Source organism: Vidua macroura, chromosome 5 (assembly GCF_024509145.1).
Source record: "Vidua macroura isolate BioBank_ID:100142 chromosome 5, ASM2450914v1, whole genome shotgun sequence".
Lineage (NCBI taxonomy): Eukaryota > Metazoa > Chordata > Aves > Passeriformes > Viduidae > Vidua > Vidua macroura.
Window position 1 is genome coordinate 59,261,879 of NC_071575.1, and position 26,778 is coordinate 59,288,656.

A 26,778-nucleotide genomic window follows, 5' to 3' on the forward strand; every position below is an offset into this window, starting at 1 on the left:
CCGGCCTGCCCCGGCCCCGGCCCCTCTCTGGGGCACCCCCGGCCGCGCTGGCCCTGCACCACCTCGCCTCTGCAGAGCTGTGTAACGGGGCTGCAAAGGGGACGCAGCCCTTCACGACAAGCTCCCTTTTTAAGTGAAGGATGAGCCACAAGCAGTCACAGCAGGAAGGAAGAGGCCCCGGGTCAGCCCCACGCAGTGACCGGGGAGCAGTGCCTCAGCCCACAGGGTCACACAGCTCCAGCATCGCCGCCGCCTCCCCTGCTCGGGGTCCCGGCAGAGCCCAGCCTGCACAGCACCATCGTGCCGTGAGGACACAGCGAGGTGCGACAGGCCATGGAGAGTGACCCATGTAGCGGCGACAGAAACACCTGGTGCTTTTCACTGTTAAGACACCAGCGTAAGGTCGGTGAGTCTCACTTCTGCTTTTTGTTGCCATGACACCTCTGCAGTTTCCTTGAAAACATCTGTTTTCTGTGGAGTTACAAGAAACATCCACCCCCACCATCATCTGCCAGGCTCCTGGGCTCTGCCAGGATTTTGACTTTAAATCAACTAAGGCTGAGGCCCAGAAATGGCAAACTTCATACCAGTATCCTCAGAGATCACAATAAATAAATACTTTTTAAAAGCTGCAGAACTGCTCTCAAACCTATAAGCCCTTGGATGAGCAGCAGCAGAGGCTGCAGTTTGCCATGCAGAGGGTGGGTTCAGGTGCTGCTGGTGGAGGACTGAAAGCCAGTCCATTCCCCCGAGGTGATGTTGGCCATATAAAAAGTATTTTCTCTCTCCACAAGCCTCCAGAGACTGCTACAGTGACCATTCCTTCGCATTAGTCAAGCACCATCAGGTTCAAGTGAAACTCAAAGGATGCTGTTAAACTGCATATGCATAAGTAAAGGTTTAATGAGCTTCCTATTATTCCAATGAAGTTCAAAATTTGCAAAGTGAATTTCTAAACTTCAAGGAACATGCCCACTAGAGCCCACACTACCAGCTGAAGCACAGCAACAGCAGCAGCTGATGCATGCAGAACCCAAGGCTGGGGCCACCCTGCCCTGTGCAGTGGCCCTGCTCAGTTTAAATGCCACTGTTGTTCAAAGTCACATTTAATAACCAACCACCAGCCAGGGAATTAAGCTTTGGTAAACACTAATTTTCAAATGTTATCCATGAGTCAAAACTCAGCTCCCCCTGCTTTTTTTTTTTCTTTTTCAAAATACTCCTATGTGCTGAGCACTCTACAACTAGACAATCTCATGGCAAAATACACTCTCACCTTGTACTTACAGGAAAATTTTCAAGGGGTAAAACCTAACAACCCCAAACCCTTTCAGTTCCATTTTTATGGCTATTACAGCTAAACCCAGCAAGACACAAACACCTGGGCTCTGCAGGGACTCGGAAGCAGCTGCTGCAGAGCAACTGGTCCTGCTGAAAGAGGCTGAAATCTGCTTTGCTGGCCAGCATGGCCAGCAGCTGTTTGCCATGGCCTCTTGTCCCCAGACCACACCAGGGTCCTCCTGACCCCAAACCAGTCTGGCTTTCTGTTTCATTTTTCACAAATCAAATTACTCATCCTGCAACTCTGAATATTTCTATGTATATACGCAAAGCAAAACAACAAAAAAACCACAACGAAACCAAGCTACAAAGAGATTTGGCTTGAATTTTGCTAAGTGGGAGGCCTGTGGAGACACAAGATTTCAGAGCATGCCTTCAGCTCTCACCCAGGGGAGGCTGCACTACCCAGCCTCGAAGGTTCATGTTTTGATTAATTAATGGATCAGCTCTTACAAAACTCCTCTGGAAGGCAGGGGAAGGTGACACTGCCTTTCTCTTGGGCCAGCAGTAACCAGAAATACTTTGGAAATGATTCTAAGCTACGGCAGAAGGAAAAGATTAAGTATTTCACATGCTTTTAACTAAGTCAGCTCAGATGTCTGCCAGTGCTCTAGCAAGGTGTGCAAAGGCAGATGGTGGACAGAGCTGCAACATCAAACCCTTGCCAGTGCGCAAAAGGCAGTAGGTAAAGTCCCTTAAGGCTTCTTGAAGCATGCATTGCTAAACATTAACTTCATATTGCAAGCATGGAACTTTCTCTAACCAGCAGGTCCACTGCCAAGGCCAAATATCAGACACAATTTGCAGTCACTGAGCATTGGCAGAAAAAAAAAAAATGTCTTTACAAGAAGTATTTTTGCACCAATCTGAGTAAGGAAGTCGTAAATAAACCCCAACTTCTGGGGTGCCTTTTAAAAAGAGAGGTCTTAGCAAGTATCCCCAAACAAGCTGTTCTCCTTTCCCATTTTCTCAGAAGAAAGCTGCAGCACTTGGCAGCCTCTGAAGAAATGGGGAGCAAAGAGCTTTAGTATCATCAATGCCACCGGAGATGTGACAAGGTGATCACATCCTCCTGCTTCAGTTTCACTGCACATTACACAAGACATCCTTAGCAGCAGATCCTCTCATAGAGAACTCAATAGCAAAAGGACAAGGCAACAGCTGCCTCCCTGACCTTGCTTTTGTCTGTTCAGTTAATCACACCTGCATTTATGCATCAAATATAACCTGCCTCTGACCCTTCCTAAGCAACTACATCCTCTACTTAGGCCTTGCTTTGTCAAATCAGTCCCTGAAAAGCTTTAAAAGATCCCGCACAGGGCAGGAAGGAAAGTCGTCGCTCAGTTCCATGCAGGACTGATTCCATCAGCACATGTCCCTGTACTGCCATGGACCACCCCAAACAGCCACCCCAGCCAGAGCCAGCAGCTGCAGAGAAAGGTCGAGCCCCATACCTGCAGTACAGGTCCCCACTACAGACCTTTTGAGAGGGAAAGAGGTGAATTTTCTTTCAAATTACTTACCTATTTCTAGGATGAGAATTTCAGAGGAAAGCAGCTTGGGTTTGCTTTTTTAAAAAATGCCTGCTACATCTCTTAACCTAATCCCTTTCCAGCTACAGACAGACATTCATTTCCTCCCCATCTCTCTACTAGCAAGAGTTCCAGAACATCTGCTAGAAAAGTCAGGGAAAAGAATGAAAAGGACCCGAAATAGAGTAATTTCCATTCCTATGCCCACTTCACTGTGTTCTTGTGGTGTGTCCTGCAGTAGGCACCAATGCACAAAACAGAGGTGGTAAGAAAGACGGCAGCCATAAAGTACAGTGGCATCCATGCCAGCCTGACTCCCACAGCCTCCCCATCACACTGCCCACCCACATGCACTGCAGCACAGCATATACACATCTCAAGAGCACAGCACACTCACCTAGAAGCACTATTATTATTATAAGTTACATTAATCTACCCCTTCTCTCACAATCGATTTTCCCCCTGGTGTTCTCTATCACAGCCACAGGTTTTGATCACTGCTTGTTTCTGCCCTGCCAGTTTGCTTTGGCTGCCTTGTCCACAGAGCAGGTACCTGTCCCGACAGCCTCCCTGCACACTGAAATCTCATCCCACCTTCTGCTGTACCATAAAGCAACAGCCCCTTACTGAGGGACTCCTGCAGTACCAGGGATGGCTGTAGTCTTGCCTTTTCCTTTCTCTAATCAGAAATCTTTTGTGAAATACTCCCAGGAACACACTAGTCAAGTGCCATCGTAACTCAGAGATTTTATAGCAACTTCTTGTCAATGCTGTGTGGTGCTGGCTCGCAGGTGACATGGCCAAAGATGGTCTGTTCTGTTAAAAACCTAGATTGGTGCTTCCCCCTTGAGCCATAAAACTGTCACTGGAGCAGTATCTGTTCCCATCCCCTCCCCAACCCTTGGGTCTGGCACTGGCTTCCCACAACACTGGGGTGAGGCTCAAGGGCCCCAGGGGACACCCCCACCCAGGCACAGCACTCCAGGTCTCAGAGGCAGGCACGGTGACAGGGCTCTGCTAACACAGCCTCTCCCTGGGGGAGCAGGGCAGCAGCAGCACACAGCCCAGCCCATGCTGCCTGGGAGTGGGGAAGGGTTGTTGGCCAGACAGACACTGGTGTGCAAACGGTGTGCTGTGAACACACCTTATAAAGGTTAAAACTGTCTTCCCCTGGGCTCTCTCTCTTCACCATTGTGTAAGAGCAAAGGATAAAAACACATCATTTTGACAATCTTTCCTAACCCGAAAAAAGCTATTTTCATCTGCAATCCCCCTTTCAGAAAATACACATCACATTAACATCTGGGCTTCTGTTTCCCTTGGGACACCCATTCCTCCCATTTTTTTCATCCTACATTCACTCTCGCAGAATGCAAGTAAATGTTACCCAAAAGAAGTCCCTGCAATAAACTATTATTTTCTCCAGGACTTCCTTGAACATGCTGGTTTAAGGTGCTGACAAAACATGGCACAGGGTCAGCAGTACTGCTCCAATTACCAAACTCGCTGTGGAGAGAAAGCAAACAGGGTCAAACTGATCCTGCATTCACTTTGTAATGCAGCACCTCACAATTGATCATAAATTTTCTTCCATTAGCAACCAGCCCTCACATAAGCTCTTTTTAGATTAAAAAAAAAAGAATATGCCACACAAGGATTTAAGACATCAAGCCACTTGGCTCTTTTATGTGAGAATAGAAAACATTTCAAGTTCTGCTACAGAAAGTCAACTGAGATCAGTCTCTCCCACCAGTACAGTCTGTTCCAGGCAGATAAGAAACAAGTGTTAGGAAAAGCCCAAAGCAGAACCAGTCTGAGCAGAAGTAGGAAAGAAACCTCAGAAGGAAATGTCAAAGACAAATGGGAACCAAAGAGTTTCTCAAGCTGCTGGAGTTTGATTAATCAATGTTAAAAAACAAAGCACAGAAGAGAAAACCCCAAACCTGGCTGTAATCCCCAAGGACCCAGCTTCCTTGAACTTTTTTCTCAATAGCCAAATTCAACAAAAGTCTTTCCTTATTTCCCACATTTTATTTACTATTTCATTTCTTTTTAGGAAGTCCTTCACTTTGCATAGCAAATCAGCCATGTTATTAACACTATGCTCATCAACAAAGTCCATGTGTCATAGAAAGTACATTAATGAAAGTCAGCAAAATCTGACAATGCCACAGAGATTTTTATTTTTCTGTAATTAGTCCTCTTAATTAAAATATTAATTCCATGGTGAGTAAGGCCAGGATCAGCATAATCTTCTAACATATTATTAAATCAGTTTTGCTGAGAAGTAATCATATTAATTTTTTACACTGGTGGAGTAACTGTTCAACCACAGGTGTACACCAGTAGTTCAGCAGTAACATGATGCTCCATTTCTCAAAGCACCATTTGCATTAATGACATTCTTTCTCAGTAGCCTATTTACAATACAATATTGCTCTCTTCATTTAATTTACAAAAACCTTAATGAACAGCAAGGATTAGTTCTGCAGATCCTGTCTCATCACCTGTCTGCAGCAATACGATTCAGATTCCCTGAAGTCACCTACTACCAGCTCCACACTCTGTGCCTGGCCTAGCAGACCTCCCAACCAGCCTGAACTGGCAGCTTTTTGCCCCATTCTCCCTTCCCCTCCCCATTTCCAGGATGTGGATGCTCCCATAGCTCCCACATAGCAGCACAGCCACAACAAAGATTCAATCAGAGCAATTTCTTTACCAAGAAAGAGGCATACAAAGATTTCCTGACATTTTTACTAGTGAGTCTTGCCTTCTATCAAGACCACAGTCAAATGCCTTACTTAAAGGGCTTCTTATTCCAAGTCCAAAAGCTGTCCAGGCTGGAGTGCATTCTTGGCATCCTTGGGCGCTCCTGCACCAGTGCCAGAAGTGACACTCTCACTGCTGGCACAGTGGCTGTGTGGAAACAGAGGAACTCCTCTGCTCCATGTTTCTTCCACTAAGGAATGGTGGGGCTGTACAAAGGCAGTGGTTGTGACCAACATCACGGCTTGGGCTCCACCTTACTCTCTTGTTTCCCATCTTCTTCAGAATTTTCTAGGATTGCTCCCCAGCTGTATGAAAGACATCTTAGCCCTCAGCCCCAGCATTATTAAAAAAAACCAAGAAAAGCCAATCCCCCATTTGCACACTTAAGAGAAACTCCAGCTCTGTTACTGTCTCTCTGTGGCTGCTGCCAGCCCTTCCACACATCCCACTTGTACTCTTTTCTCCTTGGGGCCTGCAGCCTTCCCAGGCATTACTAATATGCTTCAGTGGTCACAGGCAGCCACCACAAAGATGTTCAGCTCGACCACAAATACTGTATTGGCAGCGACATTCCTTTGCTCTCCAGAAGATCATCCACCTCACTGATCTCACAATTTCCTATGTCTCCATGTGCACTCAAACACAAAAAATTACACAAATTGTTTTGTTGGAGGTTTTTTTTTTTGTAAAGGCTTCAATTTTTTGCTGCCCATCAGCATTGTCTCAGGATATTGCACAATGTTTTCTTTATTATAAAAAAGTCTGTATCAGGCAGGAAGAAAAAAAATTTCTCAGGAGGCTAATGTGTACTATTGTCTGTAATTAGAGGTAAGTGGTTGCTTGTGTGGCCATCAGGAAGCGGAACCTGGTGAAAGAAAAACAAGGTGTTATTAATGGCTTGACCAGAAACAGAATCTCCACCCTCCCTCCTCAAAAGCACACATTTTTTTATCCTTGCGCATTTCCTGGATGCCTTTTACCCAGCCTCTCATAGAAATATTATACAAATTTGGTTGTCTTCTTTCCTCTCTCCCCACTCACATAACCTTGCCAGCTGGCAAACTTCAACCAAATTTGAGAGAAAGGCAGAGGTCTCAAAGGTATCTACAGGCTTAAATGGGAAAAATAAAAGTAATATAAAATCAAGTAGTTGCTAGAGAAGCAATTCTCTTATTGCCTAAAGAAGGGAAAGGAGAAGGCTCAGCTCTTTCACGCTGCTTGGCAGTAGCCTGCAGAGCAATAAGGAGCAGCACTGAACCCCTGCAGCACACAGTGCCTCTTCTTCAGTGTGCAGGCCAAGCAAAAGGATATGTGAAACTAAAACTAGGACAGGGAGACCGACCAGGCCTGGGAAACATGTAATTTTTGGAGCAATGTGAAAAAAAAAATAATATAGTAAGGACAGTGAAGGGAATGTAGGACATCTAAGAGACTCAGCTGCATTAATTCAGATTGTTTGAGAACTCTACTTCCTTACATTTTAGGTTTTCCAACTATTTTTAAAAGCTGTTGAATCTCTGCTAGTATGCATGTCAAGGGAAGGGTTTATTGCAAATATCTTAAATTCCCCTGGGATCAAGTCCCAAAGTTGTCCTTATCATCCATCCTTAGCTGTACACTTAGAGAAATACTTTGAGGAAGTTTTCCTTACCGATGTGGATCTGTAAGAGCCCAGTCTGAAACGGCAAAAAATAATTTCTGCTACAAATCTTCCAAAGCCATGTAAAATTCCTGCAACATCAAACAAGATTTAAATTGTCACCAGCAGTAAAAATATATTATTTATGGAAGCATTGCAACAAAGCTATGTACCATACTTAGACAGGACACAGTGCAGTAAACCCATACATAAAACACTGAGAAATTAACATGAAGAACAGATGCAAGGCCAGGGCAGGGGAGAATTCGAAATGCATCAAGAAAGCAAAGCTACCAAATAAATGTAATTCCCTCTGCCTACTTTCATGGATGAAAATACATTGTGTGGGACAGAAATATCTACTTTGAAAAGCAGCTCTTAGTTTGAAGCCTCTTTACTGAGCTCTCTTTCAATGAGAGCCAAGGAAAGAAATAACTTGTAATCCAGATACCCTATTATGTCTTGACCAGTAAGTGAATTGTGCCTTTTCAACTTAATTTACTGTCTTTGATGAAGCAAATCCAGCAGTACATTGACAAGGAAAATCTTCCCAATTACTTCAGATGGAAGTTATATCTCAACTTTTGTCACTGATTTAACTACAGGATCCCAACAACAGGATATACACAGAATATCAGTATGTGTGTGCACACACATATGCATAGATATCTACATATCTATAGACAGATATAGCCTTGCTCTTCCAGAAGTAAATTAACTTTGCTATCATTACCAGAAAGGAAACAACCGGCCCTCAGAACACCAGAAATGCCATACTGGGACACCAAAACTGAGTAGCAGCACTTTGTGGCACATTTCAATGCACACAAATGAGCACTTTGTCTTAAACCTCTTAAGAGGATTCCCTATAACTTATCCATAGCAATCACCATGATTTAAAAAAAAAAATGAGAGAACTTAAGAAGGAAGGCACTGATAATCACCTGTAGTTGAAAAAATTCCACCAATAATGCCACAGAGCCTCACTAAGAACTGCCAGAAAGGCATGTGTTCTTCTGTCACTGTCACCATAAGTGAACTGATGTCGTATTTCATGAATATTCCTGACACCCCATGGCTGCCAGCTGCATGGTTAATTACTCTTTCCTGAAAGAAAAGACAGAAATACTTGTTAGTCACACTCGTTATTAGTCACAAGAAAATCAGTGTTGCAAGATGGGATGACAAAGAGTTATTTAATCAGAGTTAGGAATGAACAGAAGACCGGGGAGTATCAAGGCCACTTTAATCAATACCTTCTAAAAGTCAAACATTATAAACTAAAAAATCTACTTTCCTGGTCACTGGTCTGCTGTGCTGTATATCAATATTCACTATTGTGCTTTAGTACTATTCTGTCAAGACTTGCTCACATGGTCCTTTAAACAGGATTTTTACAACTGGATTGGTGTTGGTACCTATGAGGATAATGCCACAGTCTTGGCCTCGCCTATGAACTCAGGGGAGTGCACTGGTGTAATACTTGCCACAGCTCTTCCTACTTTATCGGCCACTATGAATCACTTAACTCAGTGTGAGACCTTAATGAGATTTACATTGTTCAACAGCCTTAGCAATGGCAGAATCCCCAAAGGATTTATATAAATCATAGAATACCAGCTTGGAAGGCACCTTGAGGAACACCTGGTCCAACCTTTCTTGGCAAAAGCCTCTTTTCAAACTTTTTGTCAGTCACATCATATCAGACAACAGTCACACAGCAAGAAATACACATCAACAAATAAATAAACAAACACGCCAAACTCGCTATGACTATCCAGCACCTCAGTCCTAATCTGAGAAATTTCTAGTTTCTTTTCATCTGCCAAATTCTCAAACCAAAAGACACCAAAGAGGAGAGTGTGGCTGCTCTAAATACCTACTTTTTAAAAACAGTTTCAGGACAGAACACACCTCAACACAAGCTTCTTTCGAAAGTCTGCTGTCATTTTCTTGTTTGTGAAAGGTATTGATAAACGCACTGCCAGGTAAGTCTGACTGAAAATACGTAAGGACAGCAGAAAAGAACATAACAGACTGAAGACAAACTCAGTGACTGAAGACAAACTAAGCGAGTAAGAACCAAAAAGACAAGATAAACAGGACTGAACAGAAAAGCAATATATCACAGCTCCATTTCTCTGTATATTTAACACTTTGTGCTCAAAAACCATGCAGAATATGGTACAAAATAAAAAGCAGAATACCACTTTGGTAAATGGAGGTTAAGCAACTTCTTCAGTTAGCTAACACTGTCAAAAACCATACTGCTTTTTATGCTACCACACCAAAATTAAAAGGATGCCAAAATAATGTATTGGTAATGATAACAGGTCCCAAAACCTTTGCAATGGTTAAATAAAACAAACCAGTAGGAAATGTTTTCTGTATTTCAAAGCGTGACAACTGTCAGTCATATTAAAAAGGAAGAGAAGACTAAAAGTAGTTAAACAGAACCTTGCCACTGGCAAAGGACAAAACTCTACTTCTGTTTGCTTTTCCTCTGTTATTTCCCTAAGCCTTACTGGTCTTTTGAGGTCAAATGGTGGAAAAAGAATATGAAGTTAAATAGAACACACAAAACTCTACCCTTAAAAGAATTCTTCTGCAAACCATTTTAATCTGCTTCCAGCTTCTACAGCTGCAGAAGATTAAACTTTTAAAAATCTCGCTAAAATCTGCTAAAAATTACTAACCTTGCATCAGATAGCTCAGTGAAGCCTTGCTAGAATTAAATTGTTTTAATATAAATAACTACAGTAACTTAATCATCAAAAATAGTGGAGAAGATTCGGCCCACGTCTCTCAAACTCTGCTTCCCCATGTGCTCAACACTGGCAATTAAACCTCACTCCATTTAAGTTCGAGCTATGGCGGTCTGACCACCTTTTTCCATGTCTGCATATGTGCCTCCTCTTTCAAAATAAGTTCACTAAGGTGCTCAGTGAATTGTTGTTCTTAGTAACCTTTCTCAGCTCATCTAATAGAAGTATTTGCTTCCCTAAGAGTAAACACAAATAAGTTTTGGAAGCAACAGGGTTGCCTACTGAGGCAGCAAGAGCAAACAAGTACATAATGGACACTTTATCTCCATTATTTACAGGATCTTCTCCAAAGCAACCTGTGGTTGTAGCAATTCTTCTAAAAATACATCCCCACTAAAAATTGAAGAGCTAACTTAGACTGGACAGTTAATTGAAAGAACCACTGTTACACAGGAAAACAGAAAAACTGAATACAAGATGAAAAAAAAAAAGGAACCATAAGATAAGCTGTTGACTGGCATACAGAAGTCTAAGGAATGCCTTAGTTGTTGCAGATTGTGCAGAGTAAACACAAAGCAGATTGATAAACCAGCAGGAGGTGGGTGTATACTGCATTATGAAATTCCTCTTCATTCTCTCCTTAGTCCAGCTTTCATGAGTTCTGGAGCAAACCATTCCCTTCAGTGGCCTGCATGTCCGAAGTTGAACATCAGGACATCACCTCTATCCTACTTCCCCTACCTCAGTATTTTTCAGAATTCACATGGAATTGTGAGGAAATAAAAAATTCTCCCTTGGAGAACATCACAAGCTGTAATACAGCTGCCATCCTACTAATACCCACATTTACTTTCAACCCAAGGATCTCTTCTCACCTCTCACTTTATCTGTCATTTTTAATTAAACTTTTCACAAAGGTTTTTTTTTTTTCTTTGGCTTTTGAATAAAAGATGAAAACAGAGCTCAGTATCTGAAAATAAGATATCTAGCCAGTACATGCAAGGCTTTTTCCCTATTCACAGCAGTCTTTAAATTAGTACTTTATGATAGATACTATGCTGCATTAACTACCCTTGTGATGGATTCAGAATTAAAAGCCTCTCAAAACCCAGAAGTGGAAGCTCTCTAGTCTTGAGGGTAATTAGATTTGGTGGTTCAACAAAGGTTAAACAAGACAGCTGAGACACTTACAAGACACAACTTGTGATCAGTTTTTCATACAAACTACTCGTTTCCATTTCTTACACTCCACAACCAAGAAGTTCAGGACATTCAAGCAAGCTGCATGTTTGTTTGCTTTCCACATGGCTAAAAAGCTGAAGGTGAATTAACTATTTGTAAAGCTACACACGAGACCTAAAATTTGGAGGATTTCACCACCACCACTATTAGCATCCAGTGAAGTGGAAATTACTGTCTATCATTAATTCTAATATCAGACTCCAGATCTAGAGATGTGAAACATTAATAGAAGAAGTTTTCATAGGCACCAAGCACACACACACACACACATATATATATACATATATATATACACATATATATATACACACACATATATATAACTATCACTGCTGTATGATTTACAGATAAATCTAGTGTACTAGAATGTTCTACAAAGAGTCTCTTGATGCTACAGTGCTTTTCAAAACCATGGTACTATTTTCACATTTGAACTTTTGTTATGACCAGTCACTTTTTAGCTTTTTTCATCTCTTTATGGGTTTTTTTCTTTCCTCTACTTACCCTTTCTGTCACTGAAAATTGATGAGTTTCTGCTGAAATTTTATATGTATGAAGTTTGGTTGGCACAACTGTGATAAAATATTGGAACATCTGATTGTCTAGAAGAAAAAAAAATCTTAGACTGTTGAATCAGGAACAGAGTCAAAGGCCATCTGAGATATTCACAAATAAATCAAAGAAATAATAAATCAGCTGTGCCATTTGCACTAAGGACATTCTTCAAAGAATGCCAGCACTGCCAAAACTACTTCAGCACCATCTCCACAAAGTTAGTTTCCATGGAAAAGACATATATCCCATTTATAGAAATTTACATTTTTCCCATATAATTAAAAGACTCACTAAGGCTAGGCCACTCAAAGCTTCAAATGAAACACACAGGTAATGTTTTCCATGGCACTAGAACAAATTTCACACTGTCACATGTTTCATGATGTATACAAATCTCAAAGTGATCTGAATAGATTTTGGCCATTGAATTGTATCTACAGGGCTGGAAGCCCTTCTGAACTGGTTACAGATTTCTCTCGATTACACTTCTAGAGAATTCTTCTAGAGCCATCAGCATGCTCATGCATTTGCTCTTTGTGCAATTCCCTAAGGGAACAAACACTAATAGACTGAAGCAATTTATTTCAGCTACACTAAACCATTCTGGCTGTAACAGCCAAGGAACTGACTGGCTTTGAGACAACAGTGGCTGTAGAAGGTTCTGGGGTTCACTTTCACATGGAATGCCACTGGTGAGATGAGGCAGGTTACTACTCTCTTTTATTTATACATGAGGAAACAAAGTGCTACACAAACCCATCCCGTTTCATCACAAAACACACTGTGGAAGGGACAAACCAAATGCAGGAATGAAATCCAAGACTCTGGTGCTATTTTTTAAACCAAATCAAGCTTATTTTTCCCCATCATGACAACAATCAGATCTGTGATTCTCCACTGTGACATACTGCTGCAATATGGTCAGACATAGTGTAACTTCAACATAAACCTGGAAAAAACTGCAAATCACCTTCAAGGAAACAGTACAGAACAGCCATGCAGATATTAGAAAGAAATGCCCATTTAAGATGTCATGTAGATAACTGAACGGGGCATTGCTCACTACCAATTTTAGCCTGACATGCTGCTTCTCAATAACAACATTTATGAGAAATGATAATACTTTAAATGTAACTATTGGGAAACTCAACAAAACAAGTTTGTTTTTTTTTTAACGCACAACACTTACGATCTGATGCAATTTTTTCTGTTCCATCCAATGGATTAATAATTCCTGGAATAAGCTCTCCAAATGACAAATGATCTATTCTATGGGAAAAGTTATAGGCTGAAAGACAATATAGAGAAATAAAGCATTTTAAAACTATGAGATTCTGTACTTAAAGATGCACCCATTTCTGACACTGAAATATTCTAATTAATGCATTTACCAAACACCATTGTACACATCACTGAATCTACCCACACTTCAAAGAAAACTCAAATCCAAAATATTTAACAAAAAAGTTATTTTTTTCTAGAAAAGAACTTCTAAACCAGATCATAACTATATTTGAATCAATGATGGAGCTAAACAGAGTTATAATTTTATAACAGAGAATTTCTAGTTGCCCAAATACTCCTATTATTCTACAGTTCACATTCTTCTAAGCAATTGCATTAAAAAGATGAAAATTTAGTAAATTAAATGTACAGAGGAAGTATAAGGCAGCTGCCAAGTCACTACACTGCCTATTTGGCAGGTACTTAAGATGTATAAAATTATTAAAGTTGTGTTAACATAAATTCATGGGTATTTGGAGGCTTAACCAACTGTAACTGGTTTAATCAAGTTAATTTTTCACAGTATGTCACCTTCACTTCACATTAAGGCAGCAACACACATTTAATATCTAGACTCAAAATCCAAAAATTATGTTTCTAAGGAAAAAAGTCAGAAATTTTTTACATTCTAAAAAGATCTTCAAGGAAAGAGGTAGTTTGGAGTGAAATACAGGAATTTCATATGCTATCTATGTTACACCAAAGTACATCTGAGATTCCAGTGTTATCATTAATATAGAAGCAACCTAAAGATAATCCTAATAATGCTAAATGTACGAAAGCAAATTGTTAAGGAGTCAGATCATTGCAAAGAATATTCTTCACTTTTTTTTGCAATGCAATTGCACAGCTAGAACATCTTTAAAAGAGCAACCTAACATGAACTAGGAGACAGCACTCTGAAATTAACCATGTTGGTATGGAGATGACAGAAGGAACTTACACTCATGGCTTACAAGCGCTGCCAAGTGTGCATGGCCTCGAGGGTGTGGTATTGCCCTGAAGAAAGCAACAAATGTTTTATGAATCCAGAGAGGACTACGTAGAAAAATTACTTTTCCTCCTTTATTTCAATAAATACTTTATAAAATACTTACATAACCTAATATGTATAACATAACATATATATGCTTAAGTATATTTAACATACATATATATATATTTGTTTTAAAGACTGATATCTATTGTGTATATCTATATAAAGCCTAAATATGACATTTTTATTACTGTCAAGTACAGACAGACTGAACAGTAAGGTCAGGAGTCTTGGACTCACAAAAACCTTCTTACACAAAACTAGTGTCTGGCATTTTTAGAAATATCAAGAACTTATCAAGTCACTGCACTTTGGAAGAGTCACCAAGTCCTACGATATAAAAATCTGCAGAACTGCTCAAGTGACTAACAAAAGTTTGACCATATTTGTTCTACGAGTAAGCAAGTTAACTGCACTCTGCATTTGCTCTCTGACAAAGCAACTTTCAAGAGTTTCCATCCTATAAAACACTGAAATTCATAATGACTACATTACATGCAACAATGCACTGCACAGTTTTGGTAATTTATGAAGAAAATTAACAGTGCAAGAATAGGTATTACATGGAAAAAATACCAAGCATGAGTACAGGAAGGTAAATAAAACCCAGTCATTAACTGAAGCACAAAAGAACACACACATATACACACATGCACTATATAGAATGTAGAAGTCAAGGGATTTTTTATTTCCAGGAATTGGACAGAACATACTTGCCCACAGTTATGTGAAAGTTCCCTGCCACTTTATTGACATAGAGATGACCATGAATTCTGCATGCATCTGGAGACTGTAATGAATTATCTCCCCTGTTTAAATAAAAACAACATTGAAAGTACTTGAGAATATTCACTGTCTAGCAGAAATAACAGCAGTACAGTTAGACCTCTTTTTCCTAGCATAAAGACACAGCACTATCATCTACCTGTCCTTATTGTATTCTTCTGGAATTATAGCAGAGATGGTGGGAGGGAAACTAGTAAAGGTCAGGCTGATGAAACCAATAAGCTTTTATTCATACTTGTATTAGGAGATCTGGCCTACAAGACTGGCTTATGATATCTGAACACACAAACGAAGAACATTAGACCATAAGTATGTCTGCCCCAGGGATTTATGTTTTCCCACTTCCTTTTACCAAAAATGGCTCCTTGGGAAAATTTTAATGCTACAATGAACAGAACCAAGTACATTTTGGTCACACAAATAGCACTGTAGCAAGAATAACTTTATTCTTTACAAAAGCCTCCACTCCTCACTCATCTTATGATGTCCACAACACAAAATCTATTTCCAAATCTGCTCTTTAGAGGGAGATAGAAACCAATGTTTTTTTTAAACACATCTCAAGCATAAATACCATTTCAAATACTGCACTAACAAGCAACGCAGAGGCACAGAAGGATTTAATTAATCTGAAGACATCAAGCAAATGAGAAAAAAAGATTTTTTGAGCCATCTTCAGGCTTGCCTTAGGAATGAGGAACATATTTGAGTCTCAGAAGGGAGATTACAACACAAAAAGTGTGTATGGCAGCTTTGGTGTTTGCTTTGTTTTATTCAGTATTTTTTTGTTTAGTGGTGTTTCTAATTGGAGAGGATTTCAGCTTTCATGTAGAAAGTGTTCTCCCTTGGGGGAAAAATAAAATCACACAGCACCTAGATTCAGCAGACCAAACATTCTATGCACTAATCTCTTAACATTTCTGAGTAGCTGGAATTAAGTGAAAATAGCAAGCTTTCTCCACACAAACTTAAAACAGTGTTATCTTAGACACAAGAATTTAGTAACAAAACACATTTGTATTCAAAGGTTGATTCTTTTAAAATTATGAAGCATTATGACACAGGTAATAGCAGCACTGCTTTGAAAAGCTGTGGACAGAAAGGTAGTTTTAAAAAATTACTCTTGTTTGGTATTGCTCTGGCATTACTAACTCCCATTAAGAAGGAGGCATCAAACTACATGGAATAAAAAGGTATGTGCATACATTTATCATGTCTTTTTATGTACATGTAAGCACACACACAAAACCTGGAAACTTTCTCCAGTTTGGAAACCCCAGAGGTTTTCATAAAACAACAGCTCCTCAAAACAAGTATCAAGTACACTATTTTTAAAATTCATTAAAAAGTAGTGAGATCTTTTCTTACAAACTAGTCTTCTGGAATCATAACCACAATAAAATGTTAAGTCTAATTCACAGGGTTGGAGGAAAGGGGAATAATGACACAAAATCCCAGTTTTTCTTACCGTGGTGGCAGTGCTGTAGAAGCACTTTTAAATGCACTTTTGAATATCACATCTTGAAGAGAGTGTTCTTCCTGCAGCCTACTCTGAATTAGTTGCAGCATCCTAAAGATTAGAGACAAGTGTGAAAGCATGCAACAGTAAAACAAAATCTAGCTTCACAATTCATTATTGGCTTCAATTGCAGGTTGCAACTCAGGAACTTCTCAAAGTTGATGACAGTAATAAAGTATTACATTAAACTTTGGGAATAATACTTTATACAGAATTTAAAGCTCAGGTGTTCACAGCAGTGTGTTACCAAAACACTAAAACTAGCCAGACCCCCAAGTAAGCTTCAGTACTATTACAAGATTATCACTATAGTGGGCACACAAAACACCAAGCTATTAAAGTGATAAACACTGTGTCAATTAAGTTATAGGAAATAATTAATTTGTTTTTGCAAGAATGTGCCAATTTGTTACAATGGCTCAGCTTTGACATTTAGATACCTATTTTACAAATTTGATTCCGTGATTTTAACTTGTGCTATCAACTATTCATTTGGAAACAGAAGCTGAGCGAGTCCATACATCTTGGGTTGCAACGGCATGACCCAATTGAACAGTTAAGTCCAAAGCCAATTTTTTTTTTTTCCATAACAGAGATCTCAAATCATGAGAAAAGCAAAGTATCTTTTTGCAGGTTTGCATTCTTAAATTACAAGCAGGAGCTATTAGACTCAAGATATAGTTGTGTCATGTACCTCTGGTGTACTTCAAAGTCACTTCCAATACAAATAATACAAACCATAAGCATGCCTCTCAGTGCTTTACCTTTGCAATTCTTTTTGTTGTGGGGTGAGCTCAAATGGTACCTGAAACAAAAATAACACATCTAATAAAACACAGAAAATGCATCCTTTCTATGAAACCCGGAAGAGAATTGGGGTGTGCGTATAGAGCTATAATCAACTTCACACTTGGTACCACAGAGTAGTTTATGAAAGGACTTTGCAGTTTAAATAATACATTTTGTGCTCAAGTATAAATATTTCTGTCCCCAGAATTGCAAAGGAGCCTTTGAAAGACAAGGGTCTAGGTGTAGATTGCATATTTCTAGGTTCATCCCACATGAAGCACTAAAGACAAGCTACCAGACCTGCTAGGCTTCATCAGCATTACGGGATCACTAGTAACTTCTGTTCACCAAGTTCAAACCTAAATACGGGTTAACACAAACGTACTCAGTAAATTCAATTGCAATTAATGCTCAAATGTACCCGGATGCTATCACCAAAAGAGATCAACTACAGAATGTTCCTCTCAGAGGTTGGTGGAGAAAAAAACCACAAGCAAGCAAACCAGCCCAGAAGTGCTTTGCACCAAGAGGAATTCAATTTTTAAATAAAAATGTCAGAATCAACTTACTGGTTCATAGATTAACCCGTCTGCAGAGGCAACCATTGTTTCTGCTAAATCCAGAACATCAGCCCCCACATCTATTTTAAACAGGGAGAAATATTAAGTCACACAGACGATCACGGACAAGAAAAAAAGTTCAAGTTGAAATTAAGTTTCACAGTGATAAACTTCAGTATATGTTATTGTTCCTTCAACCTATTTCACCTTCACTATCAGCTGATGGACACTGACCAAAAATTCTTCAGATTTGCATTATTTTCTCACTGATTTAACACCTTCAGAGAAGTTGTATGAACCACATATACAAGCTTTCTAGGATCTGCTATGCATAAATATTTTCTCCTGTTTTACAAACACTGAACAGAGACCAAGACTAGTCAAATCAGAGGATAAAAGTTTGTTTATTTGTAAAAAACAACAAAAAACCCACTGATGTACAATTAATGCTATTTACACTAACACTAATTACAATTAATGCAAGGTTTAAGCTAGGCAACAAAAGTGCATCCTGAAAATTTGCTTGCATTCCTGGTAGAAGTAGAATTCTCTCTTCTCTCAGTCCAGGACAAGCCATACTGAACACAATAAAAGTTCATTACCTAAACTATGTCAAAATAATATTAAGTATTGCCTTCAATAAGGAAGGCATCCCTCTTATGTTCACAAGGAGGATGAAATTACGTGATGGTTTCAGCACTGTTACACAGCAGACCAGCTTAATATATCCCAAGTTCATAAATAAATAGAAATTGTTATAAATTCCTGCTGCTGAATCGTGTCTCACAATGAGCTTTTAGAATATTTCAGCAAATGAGAGACTGAACAACAGTTCGTGTTCCTGCAAGCAAGGTTCTGCAAGATGAGAATGAGATGGCACAGATATTCTTCTTTACATTTCTTACTAATTCCTTCAGTGAGTCATATGTCATCAAGATCACTACATGCCATTAACATCAGAAGAAATGACACTGGTAAAATATTCTGAACAATATCCAACTACATTGTGAGCAAGTGTGCTCTCTGCAGAGGCTTTAAAGTGTTTAAAGACCTTCATTGATGGAATACTTACATTGACACCTCATGGCAACTGTAATATCAATATTGATCCTTAATTTACTGGAAAGAAAAAAAAAGGCAAAAATCCATTAAGTAACAAGTATCAAGAAAAAAATCTCAGACTACTTGCAGAAATACAGTCAAGTACCAAATTTATATTAACAAATATAAAGCTGTATAAAATTTGGGTGAAGCAACATGGATTTTTAGAGCATGTTAAAACACTTGTAACTTAAGAGATAACCTCTATCATACCAAAAGTCTTATTGTGTGGCATTCTCTAATATTTTGGGCATTTCTTATTGGTTTTTATGTTAGTTTCACAAAAGTAATTTGAACTATAAGGAATAAACCCCTTCACTATAATCACAGGGTTCTGTTCTCAGGGAGCTTCCTCTGGGACTTAGCTGACCTCAAGCAAATCACATAAGCAAGGGATTCAACACTGGCTCAACTTGGGTCAGACAGGGTCAGTAGAAAGGAGAAAAGCAGTTAAAATTATCCCAGTCTCCATTGGTTCAAACTGTGAAGAACCACAGGCGGAGTGATTAGCCCACAATCAAACTGGGGAATCTGTAGTAGGACATAGCCCAAATCCCATAACAGTCTCTTAACTAATAGACTACCCTTCCTGTGTGATAGCTTCACTTGGGATATAACCTACTTTAGCAAAGACCTAAATGTGAAATCCCAGCTGTCTGAATGGATTTACTATCATTTGAGTTTTTGATGCATCTCCTTTAAATTTTTACCAGTTTTATTTTCCATTACAGAAACCTTCTTTATTTCTGATGTACAAGGCATCCAATTAATATACATATCTTTAGCCTGTTACCACAGCAACTACCCAAACAGCTCTTAAAAGTTATTTCAGCTCAGTTTCAGTTAGTGCAGTTCCTGAGTGCCAGTGTCAAGCCATGACACAGACACGTAACATTTAAAGGTGTTCAGGGCACGAAATCTGCATTAACCTCACAGGGACTCATGGGTGCCTGACCAGCTCTGGAAGAAAGGCAAACAAGTCCTGACAGGCACATTAAACCAAGAGCAAACACATCCTCAGGGGGGATGTATCTGAAGACAAAACTGGTAGCAACCTCTAGATAATGCCCTCAAATTCTGAGTGCTTCAGGCTCACCTCCAGCAGCACAAAGTACAATGGCGACATAGTAACCACATGAACTGAAGAAAGCCCTGAGCCAAAGCAGGCAGGTTTACCTACCTGATGGGGAGTTACACCTTACCAATGTTCTCTGAATTGTTACTAAGTAATTCCTAAGGGAGTTCTTCAATAACAAACCTATACTATTTTGACTTCTTCATTGCAGAAATCTAAGTTTATTTTATTCACAGATTACATAGAAGAAAAAGCCCCAAAACAATCAACAGATGAAAAATCTGTAGTACTTAATTTACAATTTCAATTATAAATTGCTTTCAAGTCACATGAACATTTTAAATCTATTCTTTCCTGAAATGCAGGCAATTAATATTTTAAAAATAATTATAACAAATAACGTTACCTAGTAAAATCCTTGTCTACTTCATATTCATATTTCATCCATGTGTCCCGGTACACCATGAACTCCATTACAGTCAGGAAAGCTATTGTTGTAAATGCTATCAAAGAAACTGGTCAGAGGAAAAAATAGTAGAAATTCAGATTGTGAGAAATATTATTCAGAAACATACGCAGAACAAAATTCTAATAATTCTAGAAGTTGAGCATTACCAGTACAACACTGGTATCTTTGATTTAAAAACCCAAAACGTGCTCTTAGAGAGTTGTTTTCATACTGATAGTATTTGTTTTCAGACAGGAGTGGAAAAGAGTAAGTCCTACCTTTGCATCAAGAAAGTACTTTTTAAGTCCAGTCAAATACAGGAATTATTAGAAGGTTGTGAAATCCCTGTATGGAAAATCTAAGAACAGGCTAGATTGCTCTCCACATAAAAAGCACACACAGATCACTGGCAGAGATGGTCTAGGAAGACTCAATACTAACTTCCAACATGAAAGAAGAAGGTAGTGCACCTTGAAGTCCCTTCAAGCCTGCACTTGTCTACAAGTTAATTTTTTATAACTACTCTTTTATATCAAGCTTTAGACTCAATAAGCTAGCAGACAACAGAAATAAGACGCATTATATTACTTGTGTGTAGCTACATAGTCATTACTCCCACCTTGGTATTTCAAACAAGTCTCCCTCTGGCAACAAGCAACACGCAGCTATCCATTCTACCAATAAGTGAAGAACTTGCAATTATTTTTAGGATGAAAACTAATTGGTGCATTTTAGTGGTACATGTGCTTCACTTATCTCCAAGGCAGCCTACTCATCACACTTGCAAAGTTGTACAGTGCAAGGGGAAGATCACCCTGCTGCACGGTCAGAAACACAGTAATAGATGCACAGAAGCACCCCTTTAATTAAATCATGGCTTTTATAAGCTTGAAAACACTTCAATTATGGAGCATAGCGGCAATTTGTACAGCTTATTGGCACTGTAGGTTTCATTTACGTTCTGTGGAATATCTCTGTGGAATCCGTGAAGGGCAACTTGAGAAAAAACAAGCTCATTGTTGATAGGCTTCAAATCACTACACAGTGGTCCACAAGCCAGAGGTGGGAGCAGAGAATAAAGGCACTGTCCTTGGGGATCAGGAAAGAAGCTATTGACTGTCGCATGGATCAGCAATGTTTCCAGTTCTAGCTTTCAGCTGACACTATGCAACAATAGTGTCAGCTGAAGACAATAGGATTTCTTCACACATATGAAATCCTTAATGTCAACTGCACTAATCAGTTAATTATTCTGGTCCTCAATTTCCTTCTGGAACCAGTAGGCCAGACTCACCCTTGCTATGCAACAACAGGACAGCTGGAGCCATATCAGCTATCCAGAGCCACAGACACACAGCAAGAGCCACAGCTGCTTTCGGGATAATTCTGAGCAAATGTATGTGTGGATCTGAACAGGAAAATAAAGTCTGGCAGAATTTTCTTTCCTGAAGGGTGTCCCAGTCCCACAGCTGGAATCTCAGCCTGTTTTAGAGACCCATACTTCTTCTGCAATGGGTTTGAAGGCCGTGAAAGTCTGAGAATAGTGTCTTGGCATGTTTTAGATCCCTATCACATCAGTAAGTAAGCCTGGCACTTTAATCCTGAATGAAACAGGAATCCTATATTCAGATTTCACAATGGCACAGAAGATGATGATCCTGTATCATCATTTATAAGGTTACTGGGATAAAACCAAAGAATGTTAAAGTAACTTCTGGTGTTGAGAAATCCTTAAGGCATCATTCACCAAAAAGCAAAGGTCTCATGAAGGATGGTGCTATACTACACAAAAGGATTCTTTAAGCATTTGGTGGTTTTATGCAAATTACAACATAGAAACAATACACTTGTTTCCTCAGGAACTGGGACTAACATTAAGAATTATTTAAACACTTCTTCGAGATTTTTTAATATACAATAATCCTTTAATTATTAACAGTGCACTTGAGAATACAGCAAAGTAATATAGAACCTTCTGATATTTACTTCTACACTATAAGTGGCACAACAACTTCAAAGGCTTATCTGTAGGTTGCAATTGCTTCCTCAACTTTTTATTCAACTGAGTTTCAGGCATAAGCACAAATGAGAGATTTTTGTCCTCCACTTCTAAGTGTTAGCAGTTTTCTATCTGCATATAATTCCAATAGTCCAAGGGATGAAGTCACTATTTTCAAATCAGGCTACCTCTAACTCAGCTCAACTTAAAGACACAATTTTATGATCAGATACATAAAGAATGGTCTTTTTTACAGCTCCAGCTTTTTCAGAGAAGTGACTAATAGGGACAGTACAAGCACACATCCTGGATGAAAGTGTTTAGCTCTTCAAAGGGCTTTCCTTACTCTTAAAATCTAGTACACCTTCAAGAGAAAAGCTTTAGAAAACTGCTCTTCCTGATGCTCAACTTATCTGTCTCTGGAGAATATTTCTCTACTTTTGCAAAAGCATAGTGTTGATTCCCACCATCATTTCAGGTCATGCTCACTCAGTCTCATCCAGAAACCTGACACCAAGAAAAGAGCTTGGTGAGACAACAAATGAGAAAGTTTTATTACAGCCTTGGCACAGTGTACTTCCAGTTGCAACTGGTTAGAAGTTTTTATTTCTAACCTTTACATTGGGCTCAGTCTCACCAGCTTTATACAAACATCTCCCTTCAGATGAGTGATGGATGCATCTGTTTCCACAAGATACTATGTCTTGAAGGGGATGAGCTCAGTCAGTCCACCAAAGAATTCAAGAAACCAATTTTGGCTCGTTTCAAATGAACACAGATGCCTGTCTTCCTCATGCTGACGTTTCTATCAATATCAGCATCTCAACAAGGCCTACCTGTGCCTCCGCTCGCTGAAGTCTCCACATAGCTTTCAGGAACCTTTGGAAAGGCATCCAATTCTTTCATCAAATTCAATGTCTTCTTCCGATTCAGTCGCCTCATCTTCAGCACACTCCTCCACCTCCTCCTTCATATATTTCCTCTAATGTGAGAATAAATTGTGATTAAAAGACATAAGCAATATTGCTCAAACTGACTGGCTTTAACATAAATCAATAATAAGGCCATTCAAACCCCAGAAATATGTTTTCAAGAAACACATGCTAGATAACTGGATGGTCACTCTTACTTCAAGAAAACTGTTAAAATTGGCCTGGACACTGCTGCTTACAGTCCAGCCACATCCAGCACATTCATCATTTCATTATTATTAATTTCTTTCTCAATTAAGTTCTTACTGGTAGTGAATATATCACATTTTAAATTTAAAAAAAAAAAAAATCAAACTCAGTCCTGATGTAAATTTGCTAAACAGACCTGACAGTGCACAGAAGTCACTGACTTAGGAGGAATTATCTAATAGGCTGCATAAACTTCAGAGGATGTCAGACTGCTCTGGGCTCCTACATTCAGCCAATGTGAGCAGAAACTCTATCTTAAAGGAAAAAAAAGGTGCATTTTGCATTTTTACAGGTGTAAAATATTATGATCATAAAATGACCATTCTTTTCCTCTATAAAAATACTTCCCAAAGCAAGTCATGGATCAAATCCTAAGTCCATCCTTCAGAATCATTTCTATAAACGATATGATCTCTGCTTGGAGTCATGTGAAGCAGCAGGATACTGAGAAAAGCAGCTTGCCCTGGAAATACTGTCTAAAACCATTTCCAAATCATGCAAATATGCTCACAGCCTGGTCCTGCCAATACACTGCAAGTTTTAACAAGTTGACACTCTTGTTTTTCTTCTAGGGAACTGCTGAACTTCACCCTGAATTTCTGAAACTATGAAAACCATCATGCATTTACTTTATTCTGAGAATATGCTATCTTATTGTTCCTTATTTAAACACTAAGGTGGGCAAGCTAACCTACACTGCCAACACATGAGACAGCTCTCATCATCATCTTGTAGAAAAACCTGTGAACTCATCTATCCTGTTTCAAGAGAACATTAAGTCTCTGGCATGTCCTAGTGAAATGACTTAAGATCTATTCCCTGCTCTGCCCCTTCCTGGTGCTGAGCAGGCTTTGTACCATGTAATAACAAAGCAATAGGCTCTACTAGAAATCAAAGTTCACACAAGAAAAATCATCTATGCCTGCAACGTTCTCATTACACAAATTGACTTCAGACACAGACTCTGCACTTGGTCAGGGTGCAGAGATCAATAAAATGGTACCGTGTATTTTGCACAGGATTCAAAGAAACCCCAGTTGGAGTGGGCAGAGAAGATAAGTGCTGGAACAGGCTTTCTGTTATACAGCATTCAGGAAGCACAGATATGGCAAAGCAACTGCTTAGACACAACTGAAGTCATAACAATAGTTAGCACAGAGGCAACAGCAGTGGGGCTTGCCTGTTATCCTACACATACAGCAATGAAGCCAACATAGCTTTTCATTTTCATGCATATCTTCCCTGCTTATCGCATGTGTAAGAGCACATCGTAAAGAGTCACAAGATAAACACAGGGAATTTGAGAGCACTTTACTAAAAAACTTTCTAAATCACCTTGCATCAGTAAGTATGTGGATTTTTTGTAATCCAGCTAGAAATATGCAATCTGTTCATTGGTTTCTTTAATCCCACACAGACTCACTTTCAGCTACAAACCCAGGTGGAGACCTGATCCCTTCCCCTTGCCCATCTCCACACATGTACTACACACACAAAAAAATATGAAGTCCATTGCAATGAAAGTAAGGTATTATGAATCCAAGAGCCAATTGCGTTAAGAAACATTATTATTCACGATAAATAAGGGGTAAAGCACAGCAGAAATGTCACTCAAGACCAGAGGCCCGTTCGAAGCCACGGCAACTCAGACCCAGCGGAGGGGCTCGGGCAGTTTTCTCTTCTCCAGACAACTTGGCAGCGAAGCCGCTACCGGCGCGTCCCAAGACTCGCTCCCACGGGCGCGCAGCGGACCCACACGTGAACCCCCTGCCGGGGGCTCGGGCACGGCACAAGGGAGGCCCACGGCCGTCAGCTCGCAGCCCGAACACCTGTGCGGGCCGCGGGCGCTCCCCGCCGCCGCCACGCACCGGGCAGCCGCGAGACGGGACAGGCCGCGCCCCCGCTCTCCCCTACCTCTCGCTTCTGTCGCCGCTGCCCAGCGCCGCGAGCGAGGCCACACGGGGGAGACGAGCCGCAACGCGCTGCCCGGCGCCCGCCCCGCTGAGCATGGCACCGCCGGCCGGGGCGGGCTCGCTCCGCCGCCGACGCCCGGCGGGAGCCGCGGGCCGACGGGAGCGGCGGAGCGCCCCGCCCGCCCCTGCGCGCATGCTCGCGGCCCCTCGGGCATGCGCCGGCCGCAGCCCGGGACGAGCTGGGGCAGGCGCGCATGGACACGGCGGGGGCCGTGCCCGCAGGGGCGCCGCGCTGCCGGGCCCTGCCGGGAGCGGAGCCGGGAGCAGCCGCGGGCTGGGCCTCCGGAGCCGCAGGGAGTGCGGCCCCACGCCGCTCGCGGGGCTCTCTGCACAGCCTCGCAGCCGGTCCCGCAGGCGCGTGGGCTCCCGGGCATGGCAGTGCCACCCCGACGTGCCGCTCCGGAGAATCTGTGACCGTGCGAGGTATTTAGTGATCTTTTAAAGCGATGGATGTCAAGTACCCTCCAAAGCAAACTGATTAAGGGCTGTCACGCGGCTTGCAGTGTTAATACTGGTTTGGCCACTATGGGTATAGAAGCAGGCAGCGTTTGAAAAGAGGCAGCATCTTGGAATAACTGTGAAGGAAAGGGCTTTAAGACAGTGGTCTATAATAGCGGGGAAGGAAAGATTTTAAGCTCACAAGCCAGTCTTCAGACTTGAAATGAAAAAATTAAAAGGGCATGTCACGTATATCCAAAATCTCAGTCCTTTTCCCTGTGCTAGTGGAATTAATTAAGAGGCACTGCCTCTCCACAAGCTTTATGCCTTAGTAACTGCAACATTAGTTTATCTCCAGATTTTTCCTTACAATTCTAAGTCTCATCATGCTACTGCCACCCTGCCCACGACTAGCTGACCCAACCTAGACACAGCCTGTGAGTTTGTGGGCCCCAAGTTGGGCAACTCCATGGGGGCTCCCCTGGCAGGGGAGACCCTCCTGGAGCAGTTCTGTGTCAGGAATGAAAGATGCATTGGACTTTTTCGGTCTTCAGCTTCTGTTTATTGTTATCTTATGAGAACTTCAGCACGCTGTCTGCACCAGACTCTGCATGCAGGAAAAACAGCACAAAAAATGGCTAACAATGTCTTGTTACAAGGCCTTTTAAGTCTAATCAAAAACTAAGCTACCCAATTGAGAAGTGACACCGAAATTATTTTCCTTTCTAACCCAATAACTGACCCCT

The 26,778-nt window shown here is 40.6% G+C and overlaps 1 protein-coding gene across 2 annotated transcripts; it reads right to left on the reverse strand.

Annotated features, from left to right (window-relative positions):
- Nucleotides 1-4,530: 4,530 nt before the first annotated feature.
- ERGIC2 (ERGIC and golgi 2) lies at nucleotides 4,531-25,689 on the reverse strand. 2 transcript variants are annotated; one of them, XM_053977899.1, is made up of 14 exons: nucleotides 25,536-25,689; nucleotides 23,277-23,422; nucleotides 20,400-20,508; nucleotides 18,890-18,936; nucleotides 17,827-17,897; nucleotides 17,233-17,273; nucleotides 16,418-16,519; nucleotides 14,877-14,972; nucleotides 14,071-14,126; nucleotides 13,033-13,131; nucleotides 11,793-11,890; nucleotides 8,226-8,388; nucleotides 7,294-7,373; nucleotides 4,531-6,507 (listed from the first exon to the last, which is right to left on the reverse strand). In XM_053977899.1, the coding sequence occupies exons 2-14, from the start codon at nucleotides 23,380-23,382 to the stop codon at nucleotides 6,442-6,444; spliced, it is 1,134 nt and encodes a 377-aa protein (XP_053833874.1). In that variant the 5' UTR covers nucleotides 23,383-23,422; nucleotides 25,536-25,689; the 3' UTR covers nucleotides 4,531-6,441. The 2 variants fall into 2 exon arrangements, with proteins under 2 accessions (XP_053833874.1, XP_053833875.1); XM_053977900.1 differs by lacking the exon at nucleotides 25,536-25,689 and adding an exon at nucleotides 25,240-25,337.
- Between the last annotated feature and the right edge of the window lie 1,089 nt (nucleotides 25,690-26,778).

What these genes read in the sequence shown, in the direction of transcription:
- ERGIC2 (XM_053977899.1), bottom strand. Translation starts at nt 23,382, where the DNA reads ATGAGGCGACTGAATCGGAAGAAGACATTGAATTTGATGAAAGAATTG. An exon ending in GTAGACAAGGATTTTACTAG is followed by an intron (nt 18,937 to 20,399) that starts GTAACGTTATTT and finishes TTTTCTTTCCAG; the next exon opens with TAAATTAAGGATCAATATTG. An exon ending in TCTACAGCACTGCCACCACG is followed by an intron (nt 14,973 to 16,417) that starts GTAAGAAAAACT and finishes TTATTTAAACAG; the next exon opens with GGGAGATAATTCATTACAGT.